General features: G+C 38.7%; 1 protein-coding gene across 11 annotated transcripts in view; it reads left to right on the forward strand.

Moving 5' to 3' along the window:
* Positions 1 to 17,345, forward strand: part of LCP1 (lymphocyte cytosolic protein 1) — an 86,006-nt gene that overhangs the window by 51,867 nt on the left and 16,794 nt on the right. For all 11 annotated transcript variants that reach the window (XM_054665285.2, XM_054665282.2, XM_009440614.4 and 8 more), the window contains 11 exons: positions 747 to 834; positions 1,444 to 1,607; positions 1,782 to 1,911; positions 3,847 to 3,979; positions 5,525 to 5,606; positions 7,463 to 7,628; positions 9,328 to 9,470; positions 11,950 to 12,045; positions 13,294 to 13,489; positions 15,555 to 15,633; positions 16,672 to 16,786. In XM_054665285.2, the coding sequence (XP_054521260.1) occupies positions 771 to 834; positions 1,444 to 1,607; positions 1,782 to 1,911; positions 3,847 to 3,979; positions 5,525 to 5,606; positions 7,463 to 7,628; positions 9,328 to 9,470; positions 11,950 to 12,045; positions 13,294 to 13,489; positions 15,555 to 15,633; positions 16,672 to 16,786 (1,368 nt within the window). In that variant the 5' untranslated portion in view covers positions 747 to 770. The remainder of the gene's footprint in view (positions 1 to 746; positions 835 to 1,443; positions 1,608 to 1,781; positions 1,912 to 3,846; positions 3,980 to 5,524; positions 5,607 to 7,462; positions 7,629 to 9,327; positions 9,471 to 11,949; positions 12,046 to 13,293; positions 13,490 to 15,554; positions 15,634 to 16,671; positions 16,787 to 17,345) is intronic.

Raw genomic sequence — 17,345 nt, forward strand, 5'->3', positions numbered from 1 at the left:
AACACGAAGATACCTCTTAAAAAAGACATTTATGTAAAAGTGAAGTGTTTTAGTTGCTTATTGCTGGGTAACTACTCTAAAACGTAGTGATTTAAGACATCACTCGTTTTGTCTTCTCTGTTCTTTTGGTTGACTGAGCACAGCTGGGCGATTCTTCTGCTTAATGTGATGTTGGCTGGGAATGTGGTCATCTAGGAGCTCAAATGGGCCAGAAAGCCCCAAATGGCCCTCTCAGGTTGCTGGCATTGATGCTGGCTGTCAGATGGGATCTCAGCAGGTTTGTTAACCAGTGCACCCAGTTCTCTTTCATTGGCTTCTTTATGTGGCTGAAATGTCTCATGTCATGGCAATTGGGTACCAAGAGGGAGCATCCTAAGAATGAGCATTCCAAAAAGAAGGAAGCAGAAGTTTCCAGCCCCAGATATCATTTCTACCACCCTCTAATGGTCAAAGCAGTTAAAAAACCAGCCCAGATTCTAGGGGAGGGAAATAAGCTCTACCTCTTGATGTGAGGAGCAGTCTGTATAGACAAAGAGGGAAGAAATTGTTGAGAGCCATCTTTGGAGACCACCACATGGAGGATTGAGAAAAAAGTATTTCTGACTTACATTTTGGGAAGATAGTTCTAAATCATGGGGGATGCAGAAGACTATTTCTTCATGTAATAAATGGGAATTGCTTCTTAATGTGGTATTTTAAGAATTCAAACGCACAAAAGTCATCCCTTATGTTCTTCTTCTCTCCAGATCTGTTACCTAAAGCAATAAAAAATGGCCAGAGGATCAGTGTCCGATGAGGAAATGATGGAGCTCAGAGAAGCTTTTGCCAAAGTTGGTGAGTAGACCTGGTACCCCAAATTGCATCATTCTCTTCTTCACTGAGTAGCTTCAGGGTAGATTCAATGAAATGCGAACATGAGCAAAATTTCAGAGATGACAAGAAACCACTAGTATTCGTTTAGAGGAGCTGGGAGAACTTATTTTTGAAAAATATGCTTCAATAAAATGACTTTCTCTATCAAAACATGGAATATGGACTCTACTCTTACATAGTTTGTTCCTGGAAATGGTTCGTAAGTCTCATCTTTTATATCTTGTCTTCTTTTTTGCTGTTTCCTTGATTTTAATACCATCACATACTTTCTCTTACTCTTTATTACTAAACCTGTGGTTTCCTTAAGAGTTTCTATAAGAGTTCTTTGTGGAAACAGAGGTACCTTATAGAAATTATGACTCTTTTACTGTGGATGTTGAAAGTAATGCTGGCGCCCCTATTCAGTAGCAACAGGCGTCTTGTGAGATTCTGACTCTTCCCTGGGATCATGCCTCAATGCCTGAATGATAGCCTCTCTCATCCCTTCACCTTCCATCTAGTCTTCCCTCACCTCTCTAAAAGTTGTTGTCTGAATCGTCCTGAAGCTTCAGTGTATTGTGTACATTACAGATACTGATGGCAATGGATACATCAGCTTCAATGAGTTGAATGACTTGTTCAAGGCTGCTTGCTTGCCTTTGCCTGGGTATAGAGTAAGAGAAATTACAGAAAACCTGATGGCTACAGGTGATCTGGACCAAGATGGAAGGATCAGCTTTGATGAGTTTATCAAGGTGAGTACCATGCAGAATACAAGGAGACACATTTGAAACTTGGAACTTGAATTCTGTTTTAAAAAATATCCAGAAAGACATTCCTTACCTCCTTGCTTCGACATTACATATTCTTTCCTTTGTGATTTTCTTGATCACTGCTTGAGTTTCTAAAGATACATTATATTTTTGCAGATTTTCCATGGCCTAAAAAGCACAGATGTTGCCAAGACCTTTAGAAAAGCAATCAATAAGAAGGAAGGGATTTGTGCGATCGGTGGTACTTCAGAGCAGTCTAGCGTTGGCACCCAACACTCCTATTCAGGTAGGCTCAACTCCTGGGTGGGAGCAGGATTTCAGGATTACAGATTCTAAACTTGGTATTCAAACCTAAGGGATGTAAACAAAGACAGAAGCAAACACAGCTTTATGGATGACTCCCAGTTTTCCTGTGACTAAGTGGGTCAGTTCTGGGTACATAATATAGGAGCAGTCCTAGCTCTGGGTAGGGTCCAATACAAAATGATTTGATCAGCATTTAAACAATCATTAAAGGCTGCCCAGATTCCTTTCTAAATCTTATGGACAAAATTAGCTACTCAAGCTTCTATCTTTAAACTTCATGATAATTTTTAACACCTGCTAAGTGATCAAAAAATTATGTTTTCATTGATTTGGAAAAAATTTGTAAATTTATTCCGAAGGCTGCCATCCAACAGCCATAATGGAAACTTCCAACAGGCCAAACAGTATAGTTATTGCAACATTTCCAAAACTGAATTATTCAAAACGTTAGTTGATCTTAAAGATAAGCTAATGAGGCCGGGCGCAGTGGCTCACGTGTGTAATCCCAGCACTTTGGGAGGCCAAGGCGGGTGGATCACCTGAGGTCAGGAGTTAAAGACTAGCCTGGGCAACATGTTGAAACCCCGTTCTACTGGGTGCAGTGGCGCATGCCTGTAATCTCATCGACTCGGGAAGCTGAGACAGGAGAATCGCTTGAGCCCGGGAGGCAGAGGTTGCAGTGAGCCGAGATTGCACCATTGCACTCCAGCCTGGCGACAGAACAAGACTCTGTCTCAAAAAAAAAAAAAAAAAAAAGATAAGTCATAATTAAATACCATCTATAGTTGCTAAGACAATGTTTGGCCTTTTGTTTTTAAATACAGGAATTTTCAGAACCTTTGCTGAGTCAAATGTGCAATGTGAATCTTTAAGGCGGAGATACATTACACAGTGTTTCCCAAACTTTTATGACTCAGGATTTCTCTGAGGGACACTACTGTTTTCAAAAACTGACAGTTTGGGAAACATAGCTAGGCTGTGAAGACATAACTTGAGTTTTTATTAAAACATCTAAAAATCACCTTCTGGCAGCTTTACTGTTAGGAAAAAAAGATTATATCCAAATGATTTTATTTTATAGCAATTTAATTATAATTGTATCAAGAAACTCAGAGGTACAATAAGGATTGTCCACAGTGATCCAACATTTAAACCAGCAGAGCTAATAGTGGAATCCTGAGCTTTGTCCTGTAAGCATTATACCACATTTGTATTTATATGTGTGTATATATAGTATACACATATATAAATAAAATATTTTTATTATTTATGTATTTATATATAGAAAATAAACATATGTATATATTTGCTTCTAAATGTAAATATATATCTGGATTATGCATATATATAGGAATAGAGAGATAGTTTTGGCTGGGCATGGTGGCTCACACCTGCAATCCCAGCACTTTGGGAGGCTGAGGTGGGCAGATCACGAGGTCAGGAAATCGAGACCATCCTGGCTAACACGGTGAAACCCCATCTCTACTAAAAATACAAAAAATTAGCTGGGTGTTGTGGCGGGCGCCTGTAGTCCCAGCTACGGGGGAGGCTGAGGCAGAAGAATGTCGTGAACCAGGAGGCAGAGCTTGCAGTGAGCCGAGATCGCGCCACTGCACTCCAGCCTGGGTGACACTGTGAGACTCCATCTCAAAAAAAAAAAAAAAAGAAAAGAAACAGAGAGATAGTTTTTAAATCTGTGTGCTCTATGTTTTGTGACTTGGAGTACACAGACTCAATGCCTATTTCCCAAGTGATCTGAGATTTTTAAATCTTAATAAATATGAGATGATAAGATAATGGACTGAATAAACTCACATCTCTCTGCTGGGAATGAGAATTTAAGATCCACATGCATAATTTTGTTTATAATAGAGTTTCACTTTGCAAATGAGCCACTTTAATCATTTACTTGCAGAGGAAGAAAAGTATGCCTTTGTCAACTGGATAAACAAAGCCCTGGAAAATGATCCTGATTGTCGGCATGTCATCCCAATGAACCCAAACACGAATGATCTCTTTAATGCTGTTGGAGATGGCATTGTCCTTTGGTAAATAATACTTCTTTCTTGGTTTCCAAAGAATTGCCCATTTTCTAGACCAGCAACAATTAATCGTATTTATCGTAGGCCAACTTTGTTTGGTGCTCAGCTGCACCTAGAAGGCTTTTCTGGACTTTCACTTGGCCAGGTCCAGGACAGCAAACTAAATTCAAAAACAATTTATAATGAGAAATGTAAAATTGCTATTGCTTGAGTGGAGAGGAGGGATACACATTACAGAGATAAACATGGAGGGTATAGTTATACCAAGTCAAAAGCATTAGATGTCTAATCAATGTATTAGATAATTAAGTGGGGGAAATTTATAAAATACTGATTAATGACTATAGAAGGACATTAAAAAGTTTATCTGATGACAAGTTTAAAGTATAAAGTTGGATCAGGCATCAAGCGGAAATGTAGACATTATATAAGCTCAGAAGTACATAGATAGTCTTTTCTATAATGAGGACAATTTTCCTGGTTATATATTTTTGGAATATATGCTGCTTGGCGTCATCTGAGCGTGGCTCACCATGAAAGCAGATAGAATTGATAATAGCAGCAGGATGATGGAAGACGTGCTTAAACTGTAGTCCTTAAGCAAAGAAACCTTTGAGTGGTGCACAGAAATCCACAACTCAAACATTGAGGACACCTGGAAAAGGGGGACTGCATCCTACCCACGGGAGGCCTCTAAATACGGTGCCGCTCAATGCAGCGTGGTGTCTTTGAAAATACCTCTGTAGCTCTTGCTTCAGCAGGTTCTCTGTCATCGCAGGCCGTGTTGTAAGTGAAGTGACTTGAGGTGCTCAATATGTGAGGGACTCAGGACTTAAAGGATAACAATGGGTGGGCAAGACGTTGAGCTTTCTCCTCTGCTCTGACCAGAGCAATTCTACTTTTGATATTTTATTTATTAGTTTGTCCTGAGAATTCATTTTTAAAAGGTTCAATTGCTATAAAAAAATCAAAATTCTAACTTTTAGGTTGCCACCCAAGGCACCCCATGGTCTTCCCTCAATCTGCTAGTTTTACCTTCTAAGACCCCTGTGACTCATTGGTACTCAGCCTAGGGCACTGAGAAGGATATAAAAATGTTATCATATGATTAGCTGAAGATACAAAGTTTGGTCCTGTATCAAATAGAAATGTAGACAATAATAAGCTCAGAATTTTGTAGATAGTCTTTTATATAATGGGGACAATTTTCATGGCTAAGAAAATAAAGTACTTGTGGTAGAATTACTCTGGTTATCCACCCAGAATTTCCTAATGTGCTAAGGAAATCAGGATAATTTTGCAGCTGTTTAGGTGAGAGAATGAAGTGGGGTCCTCATTTCCAACCTCAATATATTAATATGGCTTCAGTAGTATTCACCTTTCCCGCAGATAGTTTGAGTCTAGTCAAACGGCATAACTGATTTTATATCTAAACATCACAGATTCTGTTGCTATCTTCTTGATTATGGTATTGCTAGAATTTAAATTCAATGTTACTGGGCTCTGTTATTCAGAAGACTGCTTTCTTTAATTTAATTGTTTCTCTTTCAGTAAAATGATCAACCTGTCAGTGCCAGACACAATTGATGAAAGAACAATCAACAAAAAGAAGCTAACCCCTTTCACCATTCAGGTATGTCTTCCCACCATTACCATAATACAGGATTTGTTTGGCATCAATGAGCATCATAACTGCTGAGTCTGCCTTTTTCAGGGGCTCAGACATCATTCCCAAAACCCAGGCTTTGGGCTGGTGACTTGTCATACTTCAGGGATAAAGGGATACATTTCTGAGCAGCAAGGAAGGGAGACTGGTGGAGTGGTAGCAGCTGGGGCTTTGTATGTTTGTTTTGGCCACTTAGGAATAAAATTCACTTTGGCTAAAGTTTTAACTCAAGCTTTCCTTAGCAATTTATCTTTGATTTGATGCCAAATAGAGAGCATTTTAGCTGAAAACATAAGCCTTTCTAAGAAGCGAGGGGGTGAAAAACGGGAAGTACTCTGGCAGCCTTCATAGTAATTTTGGCCACAGCCACGAGTATAATAAATATAACTTGCTTTTATTCCATCAATTTGTTGATTAACTGGAATAGTAACCAGCAGTAAGTGTATTTCTGTGTTGTGTTCCAATATTTTAACATTATTATAATTCTTTTGCTAAGAAACCATATCTAACTTCTAAATCATGAACAATACATTATCTCCTGTGTGGATTTAAGCAACCTTGTGTACTTTAAAAATGGAAATGGTAACCAAAATGAGAACAATGATTAAACACATATGAATGCACTTAATGTTAAATTTACTCATAATCTTGACCATATATAGAAACAGTATTTTTCACTCATCATTTAAGCACTAGAACAGGGACCCACTTTTCTTCTGATAGTTCTTTTCCTAATTCACTGGCGGCCTTTGCTTTGTTTTTAATTTGCCAATTAAAACAATTTCTATACATCTCTGACACTGATATCTCTTCCTTTTTAAACTCAAGAATAGTACATACAGAGTCTGGACTGAAAACTCCCTTGACTCTATCTCGACTATATGTGAGTTACATTACCTGCATTGTTGTTACTCATAAGAACATAGGATCTATGAGTATGTTTGTGTATACTCAGGTTCCCTAGTTATTACGGATACTCAACAAATCGACCTAGCAAAAACCATTCCATCTTTTCCAGGAATTTTCATTGTATCTATTTTTCATTTTCGTTTTCTTTTTTTTTTTTTGAGATGGAGTTTTCACTCTTGTCGCCCAGGCTGGAGTGCGATGGCGTGATCTCAGCTCACCGCAACCTCTGCCTCCTGGGTTCAAGAGATTCTCCTGCCTCAGCCTCCCGAGTGGCTGAGATTACAGGCACCTGCCACCATGCCCAGCTAATTTTTGTATTTTTAGTAGAGATGGGGTTTCACCATGTTGGTCAGGCTGCTCTCAAACTCCTGACCTTAGGTGATCCACCCGCCTTGACCTCTCAAAGTACCAGGATTATGGGCATGAGCCTCTGTGCCAGCCTTTTCATTTTCTTAACACCCAATCTGCAAGTCAAAAAGCTCTTCTGCTACTCTCTTTTATGATCTTGATTTACATCAACAATTGTCTTATTCATGATGGCCAGTGACAGGACAATGACTTTCTCAAAGGTGTTGCTTTATTTTTGCCCAGTAGAGATGTTTTGTGTGTCAGCTTCATCACAGAGCAAGATGGAAAAATATAGGCCTCATTAGTCTCATGCCAACCAGAATGGGCCTTCAACTTATGGTGCTGGTTTGATTGAATGGACCATTGCATGAGTGGTCGGTGTCTGGGTTACTGGATTTTCTCTTCTGGTTATGAGTCACTGTTTTTTCTCAATGTTAAAATGAGTGAAGACCATGACTCTAAACCCGTGACCTTCGCAGAAGGAAAACGTTGTTACTGTTGCCATCGGTATTATTTGGCATCTACAAAGTCATAGAATAAAAACTTGCATGCATTTTCTCCCTCAGGAAAATCTGAACTTGGCTCTGAACTCTGCCTCAGCCATCGGGTGCCATGTGGTCAACATAGGGGCTGAGGACCTGAAGGAGGGGAAGCCTTATCTGGTCCTGGGACTTCTGTGGCAAGTCATCAAGATTGGATTGTTTGCTGACATTGAACTCAGCAGAAATGAAGGTAAGAGCAAGTCCCAAAGGTCATTTATGACACAGCTTTCTAATAACTAAGCGCGTTGGGGACTCTAGGAGGAAGATGTCAGAAATTCTCAAGTTTTGGAAACTACACAGTTATATTGATTCCATGGTATTCATGTAACAGATTCTATACACACAGACCAGACGTTTTTTAATGATAGAGCAAAAGCTTTTTAAGACCATAGACTAACAATAATGTTTGTTTGGAGCATAGGGCTCAGTCTTGAATGTTTGGCACTCTAACCTCAAGAGGTTTTTTCAGAGCTCACTTTGCCTTTAGATACTTCGTAACAAATAAGAGGACTTTTAACTTGCATTTTGCGAAGTAAGCAACTCAAATTCGTATACTATAGTGAAGGTACCAGGTTAGGAGGAACTTGGTCTATTTCTTATCAAAACTATAGAGGAAGGTATAGGTCAAATGGTTCAAGGTTGCAATTATATGGGATGAATAAGTGGAGATCTAAACAGCATGAGGGCTATAGTTAATAATATTGTGCTGTATACTGGTAATTTGCCAAGAAAGTAGATTTCAGGCACTCTTCCTACAAAAAAGAAAGAAAGAAAGAGATAGAGAGAGAAATGAAGAAAGAAAGAAAGAAAAAGGTAACGATATGAGATGTGAGTATGTTAATTTGCTTGACCAACAGTAACCACCTTACTGTGTATGTGTCTACCAAGATAAGTATACCAAAACATCACGTTACACACCTTAAATCTATGCAGGCTAGAATAAACATTTTTGAAGACCGTAGAAAATTCCATTTAGGGTTTCAGAGTTCTCAACTAAATATGTAGCTGTCAATCTTATTGCGTCTTCTCTCACCATCTTATCTGTATGTAAACAGTGACAGCCCCCTGGCTTAGACAGAGGTAGCCAACCTTGATAAGTATCATGCAAAACACGATGTTATCTTTTAGTTATCAGGTACAAATCCTACCAATATGAAATCTGTAGTCAAGTTCTAATCTTTAGTTATACATACTTTTTTATTTATATGTCCAAATCACAATAACCAATGAAAAATCCTGAAATATTATTTAAAAACCAATGTATTAAACATAATATAAAGAAGGCGGGGGAGAGGAAATAGGGATCTTAGAACCTGTGAGAAAGAATATTGATCTTCAAATAATGACCTCAGCTAAATTTAAACCTTCTAGCTGAGCAAAAAAATACTTACTCATCTGGGAAAACGTAGAGGAGAGTTGATTACATTGTTGAGTTGCTATAATTAGGCAGGTAAGCACTTGAAATATAAAACACCTATGGGAATAGACAAGAGAACATTGTTATTATTACAAAATTGATCTCTTAAAAGCAAAAATGTTGTCATATTGTGAAATGTGGTTTGACAGACCCAGCAAAACATCCGAGCCAGTAGCCTTGGTTATTTTTATGGCTCTGCCCAAATGTTCTTAAACATAGCATTGAGATTCACTGTGCTTTGTTTTCTCCATCTGGAAAATGGAGATAATAAATAAGCTCACAATGGCTTACGCCTCTTTTTAGGGAATAATAATAAAATATTTAATCCATGGGAAAGGCTACAAGAACCTTTACCCCGAAGAGGTAACGTTGTTATCTTTAGCATTTTAGCAGAGCTTAATGAAAGTTATAACCAACCCCCCTCCCCCAACATCGCTGCATTTATTTTTCTGTGGTTTTTGTGCTTCTTCAGCTCTGATTGCTCTTTTGAGAGAAGGTGAGAGCCTGGAGGATTTGATGAAACTCTCCCCTGAAGAGCTCTTGCTGAGGTGGGCTAATTACCACCTGGAAAATGCAGGCTGCAACAAAATTGGCAACTTCAGTACTGACATCAAGGTAGGAGGAGCGTTGTTTGAACATGACTCTCTGCAGCAGTGAAGGGGAATTTGGGCATTAATAAAGAAAAGATAAAGATTTGGGGCTTCCTTTCTTCAGAAGTTCCAGGTTAGTCTGGTGATGTTTTGGAGGTGCTCACTGTCCTTGAGAGCCCATCTGCTGCTCTAGTCCTGGGCCATACACAGATCTGCCCACAGTCCTAGCGCAGTGTCTCGATTGGAGTTTGCATATCAGGAAGTAGAGGGACAAAGGTGAGCTAGAGGAAGAGCAAGAGAACAGTCTGCTGTCCAAGTAAAGGGAATATATGTAGGTCTGTAATGTCTCTGGTTTCATAAATGGGAGCAGCAGATGGGAATTCCCTGTAAAAAATTAAATGAAGATGACTCTTCTAGTTATACTAATAATAGCAAACATGGTGTCTGCAACATGCCAGGCACTGTTCTCACTGATTTATATGTGTATTCTCTTATTGAATCCTTACAACAACCCCATGAGGTAAGGGTTATTATCCTCTCATTTTACAGATAAAGAGACAAAGAGGTCCATAGGGGAAAGGCTGAGGCAGGAATACACTGTGGTTTTCAAGTATATGAAAAGTTCCATGTCAAGGTGAAAGAAAACAGCTATTGGCAATGATGACAGATGGATGAAGATAGAAAGTGGTTAAGGAGCAGAAAGGAATGGAAAGCGGTCCCTAGAAGGAAAGAGTAGGAGATGCTGGGATGTAACACCAGGAAAATACTTCAGTCTCCACTTTCTCAAACATTAAATAACTTTTCCCCAAAGAGAAAGAGTCAGAGGAAAGTTCACATGACTCAACAGGAGTATACCTAGGCTTGTAATTCTTTGAGTAACAGTTTCCCACTGCTTTATGACGTGCATTCAGTGGCATTTAGAACTCAGTGTGTGTCAGGCACTGTGCCAGAGTCAAGCTTCTAGATGGAAAGCCCCCATTTCTTAGGATCTAAGCTAAATCCATCTTTCTAACTATGCATCTTTCATGGGTTATTAACATTCTTCTAGCACCACCAACCGACCTGGGTTTTAACAGGAGCTGGCTGTCATGCTCTCCCTTTGTGCTCAACAGTTAAGCTCTGCAATTGTAAAACTTTTCAGCCAAAATTAGGCTGTCGGATCTCAGCTGTAAATTTACCTAATTTCCTGTCATTAAATGGCTGTGTTCTCTAGAACCACCATTTTGTGCTTTGGGAAGTGTCTGTATGAGATAGGAGCTGGCCAGATGAGCACTTACTTATACAGTGTTCTCTGGCAGCCGCTGCACGGCAACTGACTCCGCGCTGTCATGTGTATGTCTGAGTAGCCAGCCAGCAACCTCGGGAGATGTCTTTAAATCATGTAAATTGGCAAAGGCGAGGAGAACACCCAGGCTAGAGTGAGTGAGAAGGTTCATGAGAGTCAGGTGAAATGAGGTTACTCTTAGCCAAACTAAAAAGATGTAACCCGGGGCAGGCAGATGGTATTGGTGCCTGACACCTGCATGTGACTTTCACTGACTTCAAAATAGCTACAGTGAAAAGTCAGAGAAGGGAGGGTAGAAAGAAGGGAGATGAAGATCATTTTCCCCAGGTGCAACATCAATGGCTCACACTCTCTGGTTCTCCTCTTTCTAATGCCAAAAGTGGTGAGCGTACCTCTCCTCTGCCCAGGCCTTACCCACCCTAACCAGTTGTAGAAACAAAATAATAGCTGATTTTTCGATCTTTATGAGAAATTGAGATGCTATTAAATGATTTAAATAAACTACCTGAAAATCTGTATGCTTTCATTGACTAAGAATAAATTCATACTTTAAGACTATAATTCTGAGAATTCTTTTTGTCAATAAGCATATTTTCAGAATCTAAGAAAACTTGAGAATTCAATACCTGTATCTAATCTGCTATAACTAAATTGAACCATTTTTCTAGCTTCTAGATAAATATGAAATGCACTTTTCTTAATATTTCTCCTTTTACGTAAAGATTGCTTGTTAATGCTTCAATCTTCTGTCTTTGACATCTTTTTCTCTTGCTGATTGTCCATTTAAATGTATTTTAAACTCGCTTTAAACTTGTGCTTCCTTTTTCTGTCACTTTTTTTAAATTAAACCTTAGCTGACTGACTTCTACAGCAATATAAAGGTATATATATATTTTCTTGTATACAATTTAATACATGTAAATAAGTTGTTTTTCTCCCCTAAAGACAACAGAATAATATCCACTTCTTTAGGGTGCCTTTTGTGTATATCTTGTCTATTTTATTGTTACGCTCCTTTTAAAAAGAAAAACAAATGTGATATGTAAAGAGACAAATGGAACATTCAAATTAGTGAATGTTTCTAGCTTTGTTAATTAAGTTACATTCTGGAATGATAGCTGAATATGAAATAAAATGTTTGCTTTTGGGAAATCATTGTTATGCTAAGTATGTAATTAGCTGTGCTATTTTGAAATTGGAATTTCTTAATTTCTCACAGGACTCAAAAGCTTATTACCACCTGCTTGAGCAGGTGGCTCCAAAAGGAGATGAAGAAGGTGTTCCTGCTGTTGTTATTGACATGTCAGGACTGCGGGTAAGGCCAGGTCCCAGTTGTGTTTGGAGAATATGATGCTGTTTTCATGTTGGCAGTTCCATTACCTTGTGTGGCCCTGATTCTGGAGTTCCATGAGTGGACATTTCTGCCTAAAGCCCTGTTAAAACGGTAAAACTGTGAGCAGTTTGGGATAATAATTGATGAAAACTGAATCTGGAAATACAATATTAAAGAAAGAAACCAATAGTAATTAAACACCATCCAGCATGCTAGGCACTTCTATATATGTTCATCATTTAGTAGACTCTATAACCCCACATGGGTCTGAATGTTATAATAAAACTTCTGTTTTGCCGCCACTTTAATACTGATCTTGAGAAGTCTCTTTGCCCGTTTCTGTGCCTCATTTAATATCACTGGAGTTAAATCCAATGAGTTCATGTTGAAGTCAACTGATTCCTAATGAGAAGTAGACTAAAAGTAAATGACAAGTAAAGCTCATGAAATGCATAATGTGTAGCGTTATCTAGTAAAGGGTCATATTAAGAAATCATCCTAATTTAAAGTTTTGTTTTCTGAAAATTGGTGGTTTCATGTACTTTAAGGACAGTGGGCCATATTTCAGCAAAATTTTAGGGTTAAGAGTCACTTACAAATGGCTAGAGATTCTCTAGAATTATTTGAGCACATTGAGTGGTTCAAAATCTGAAGTCTGCAAAAATAAAATTGATATTATATATTTATCAATAATAATATGTAGGTTAACTGATAAAATTTATTTTATTTGGGTTGCAAGTATACCAACTCAATGTGGAGACAGTGGTTATGCTAATCATATGTTCTTACTGGCAAGTGTAAATATCTTTTGTGAACTGGTTATGGGAATATAAATTAATAAATAAAATTTTTGATAGACAATCTCATGTCATCTGTGCACACAAATAATAAAAAGGAATCTTAATGGTTGGAAATAATTAAGATAAACTCAAATGATCAGTTTTCAGAATCTACTGCATCTCTTTTGAAACAGGGCAACCAACCACTCATCTGAAATAGTTTGATAATGGAGATGAGAGATCTTTGTTACTTAACCTCTGAGATTCCTTTTACTTGTGACTTTCTGATTTTGGTGCAGGTGCATATAGGCAATAATGTGCTGTTATTAAGTGTCTGCCTGAGATAAACACTAATGGTTTCAGTGAGATTCCCATTTCTTTTCACATTATGCAATCTGCTTTGTGCATGGAGAGCCTTGACCCAGCCCTGAGACATCCTTTTGCATTGCAGGAGAAGGATGACATCCAGAGGGCAGAATGCATGTTGCAGCAGGCGGAGAGGCTGGGCTGCCGGCAGTTTGTCACAGCCACAGATGTTGTCCGAGGGAACCCCAAGTTGAACTTGGCTTTTATTGCCAACCTCTTTAACAGATACCCTGCCCTGCACAAACCAGAGAACCAGGACATTGACTGGGGGGCTCTTGAAGGTAACTGTAAACGATTTGCCTAAGATGGGGAAAGGCACTCACAATTCTAATTCAATGGCAATTCAAACTCACTTCCTAAGCAAATATAAACTATTTACACGTGCAAACAGGCCATTAATTCTCTGGTATGCAACAAAGAGAATAAATAGATTCATCAAGTCAATTTCAGCCAAGCAGGAATAATCAAATACCATTCTATCACGTCCATTAACAAAGCGTTCATCCATTATCAGAATTAAATGTTTTAGGAAAGATAATGCATTTAGTTATTAGATGAAATAAATCCTGAGTTTCAAAAAGATAATTTACATACTTAATGGACTGTGTTGATTCCTAGAGACAAGAAATTGCCACCATCCATTTCCAAAAAATGATATTTAATGTATGCTGGGATATGCTTGCTGAGTTTTCGGTTTTGTTTTGTTTCTTACGGGAGCCACAGAAAAGAATTTTGAGGCAGAATCCCTAACAGTTGTATTTTTCAGGTTAATGCTCTAAGATTCAACAAAAAGCATATAGCTTTAATTAGGTTCTACCAGGTAGAGGTGCCGGAGATGTTTACTTGACTTTTTAAAAAAAATCATGAACTAGTCCCAATATTGAGACAAAGGTCAATTAATATTAAATGAATATCACCCAAGCAAGGAGATTCAGATTTGAAGTATGAGTTGATCCTTTTCCACAGTGCTTTACTCTCACTAGAAATGCAGCATGATCATGCTCCAGCACTCCTGCATTGGTGTCATTTGCTGAATTATGGTCAGGGGGTTGTGTGCATTTTGTTGACTCCCAAATCTATATATCAGGCCCACAAATCACCCATTTCAGCTGCTTCTAGAATATTCCTGTTTGGATCCATGGCTATCATTTGAGGTGCAGCATATGCAAAACAGAATTGATTATTTTCCCTCCCACCCCCAACCATTGCCTTTCCAGCCCACCTCCCATCCCGTTTGCCCTCTTTTAGAAATGCTCCATTTCCATTAATCATACCATTTTTTTTCTTTAGTCACCAAACTAAAGAGCTTGGATCCTACTATATCTTCCTATCCTTCATCCCTACATCCACCAAATCAGCAAATACTAATAATTCTTCCTTTGGAACGTTTTCTCAATTGTTATGTTTCTTTTCTGCTATTCCAAGCTCATTACCTCATACACTAATTATTTTATTGGATCTTGGAGTCTCCATTTATCAAATGCTTGAATGTATCCCACATGCTAATGTCAAACACTCTGTCCTGTGCCGTGTTTAATTCAAATGCATATTGCCTTTCAGTGATTCTGCACACTGCTGCCAGGCACATCCCGGTACTGATTTTATTATATCTCTGCCTTGCTCAAGAATTTATTGTAGTAATTTTACAAAGCCATAATGACTGCCGTTGTCTAATATGTCAACTAAAATCTGCTACCTGGTATCCAAAGATCCGCAATTCTGAATCCTTCTTCCAGATAGGCTTATCTCATTGGGCTGTACAACACACACCCCTGACCAAACCAGTTCCTGATGTTCTTAATAGAGACCTTGCCTGTTGCTCCCTTTGTATGCATATTTATACTATCTTCTACTCCCACCCCTTGCTATCTCCCCAAATCCTCTACTCTTTCCTTTTTCTGATCCAGATTTTGCTAGCTATCCAAGGACAAGTTCAAATTCCACCCCTTCCAAATTCAGTCCATACTGTTCTTTTCTCTATCTCAATTCAAATAACAAATATATCTACCTCATAAGTGAGTTCTGTAGCTTGTATGATCTCTGTTTGATGCCTAAAAGTCCTGTTTTTTCCAGCAAGAAGGTAAGCCTTTGAGAGCCAACTGAACAGTTACCCCACACAGGATTCCACACACTATTAATAGATGCTATAGAAATACATGCGGAATTGAAATGGAAAAGAAAAATTAACACAGTATAAGAACCCTTGTCCAAATCCAATACGGTTTATTTTATTTCTTTCTTTCATTCTACTTTCAGTTTTTATTGCATCCTCTTTAGTTAAACTTTGGTCATAAAAAAGCCATGTTTTCTTCGGTCCCAAAAGATAACCCATCTTCATTCATCTAGGTGAGACGAGAGAAGAGCGGACATTTAGGAACTGGATGAACTCCCTGGGCGTTAACCCTCGAGTCAATCATTTGTATAGGTAGGAATATTTGGGAACTCATTCTAATGTAAGATAGAGACCTCAAAAGAGCCATAGGATTCCAAATACCACTATGATGTGCATTCTCTTCACAAAATGTGCATACCTTGCTGGAAGGGGAAAAAGTGCTAAGTTGAGCTTCAGATGTTGGATATTCAGTTGAAAAACTCACCTGCATACATCAGTCTCACTGTGTGCTCAATATATAAATCATACCTCAACAAAATGAAACATTTACTATATGTCATAAGTGATCTTACATATAACCCGCTTACAAGCGGCAAAACAACAGATGTTAAGTTTGTGGTGAAGTGTCTCCTATGCCACTTGTTAAAGCAATTTTCTTTTTTTTTTTTTTTCAATATTTCTTTTTTTTTGAGATGGAGTCTCGCTCTGTCACCCAGGCTGGAGTGCGGTGGCGCAATCTTGGCTCACTGCAAGCTCTGCCTCCCGGGTTCACGCCATTCTCCTGCCTCAGCCTCCTGAGTAGTTTGGACTTCAGGCACCTGCCACCACGCCTGGCTAATTTTTTGTATTTTTCGTAGAGACGGGGTTCCACCTTGTTGGCCAGGATGGTCTCGATCTCTTGACCTCGTGATCCACCCGCCTTGGTCTCCCAAAGTGCTGGGATTACAGGCGTGAGCCACTGCGCCCGTTCTAAATATTTCTTTTACATTTATTTAGTTTTACAAATTTTAAACCTTTAGGTACAGGGGACATGTGCAGGTTTGTTATATAGGTGAATTGCATGTTGCAGGGGTTTGGTGTACAGATTATTTCATCACCATAGTGCTCTTTCTTTTCCTGAGGCAGCATATGTTGGATGGAAGGGCATAGGTAGTCACACCTGGGAAGAGTGAGTCCCCCAATCTCTCTGAGTCATGGTTTCTTCACCTCTATAGATGGAGCTATGACTACCAAGTGTGCAGGGTTGTTGTGAATATTCTTTGAACTAATATGTAAGAAAGTGTCTGGCCCATTGTAGGCCCTGAATAAATGTTGGATATCTGAGAATCCTTTTGTGTTTGTTTTGTTCAGTGACTTATCAGATGCCCTGGTCATCTTCCAGCTCTATGAAAAGATCAAAGTTCCTGTTGACTGGAACAGAGTAAACAAACCGCCATACCCCAAACTGGGAGGCAATATGAAGAAGGTAAACAATGATGGTTCTGTTGTTCCAGGAGACAGGCAAAGTCATAGCCTGCAAGAGCACTCTAAATACTTTATAAGGCAGCCAAACTTAGACAAGTAATGTTTTTCCAGAAATTAAATTCTAGTACAGCAATCAGAAACCTGAACAGCTTTATTAAAGTGTGTCCATTATTTCAGTCGATTGCTTATTTATAATTCCATGTTGGATGTCTTCAAACATTATCATGCAAAAATTCTAATTAAGATAATTAGAGCAAGCAGAGAGCCACAGGGATTTTTCCCTCAGCAGGATCTTTATTCTAATTTCTAAAGAATTGGAGCTTGTACTGACAGCTTGACTTGTTCAAACAGTTTGTCAACTGTCAACACAGTGGGAACATTGTTTTGAAACAACAGGGTTGACACAGCCATTTCTCAGCATTTCTTGTTGCTGTGACTGTTAATGATCCATGCGTAGCTACAGGAATATCTGTTCACATGTCCATTTGCTATGTGTGCAGAGGATGGAGACTCCAAATTTTCCATGTCGATCTCCATGAATTCACCTTTTTTAGAAATAT

The sequence above is a fragment of the Pan troglodytes genome, chromosome 14, assembly GCF_028858775.2.
Source record: "Pan troglodytes isolate AG18354 chromosome 14, NHGRI_mPanTro3-v2.0_pri, whole genome shotgun sequence".
NCBI lineage: Eukaryota > Metazoa > Chordata > Mammalia > Primates > Hominidae > Pan > Pan troglodytes.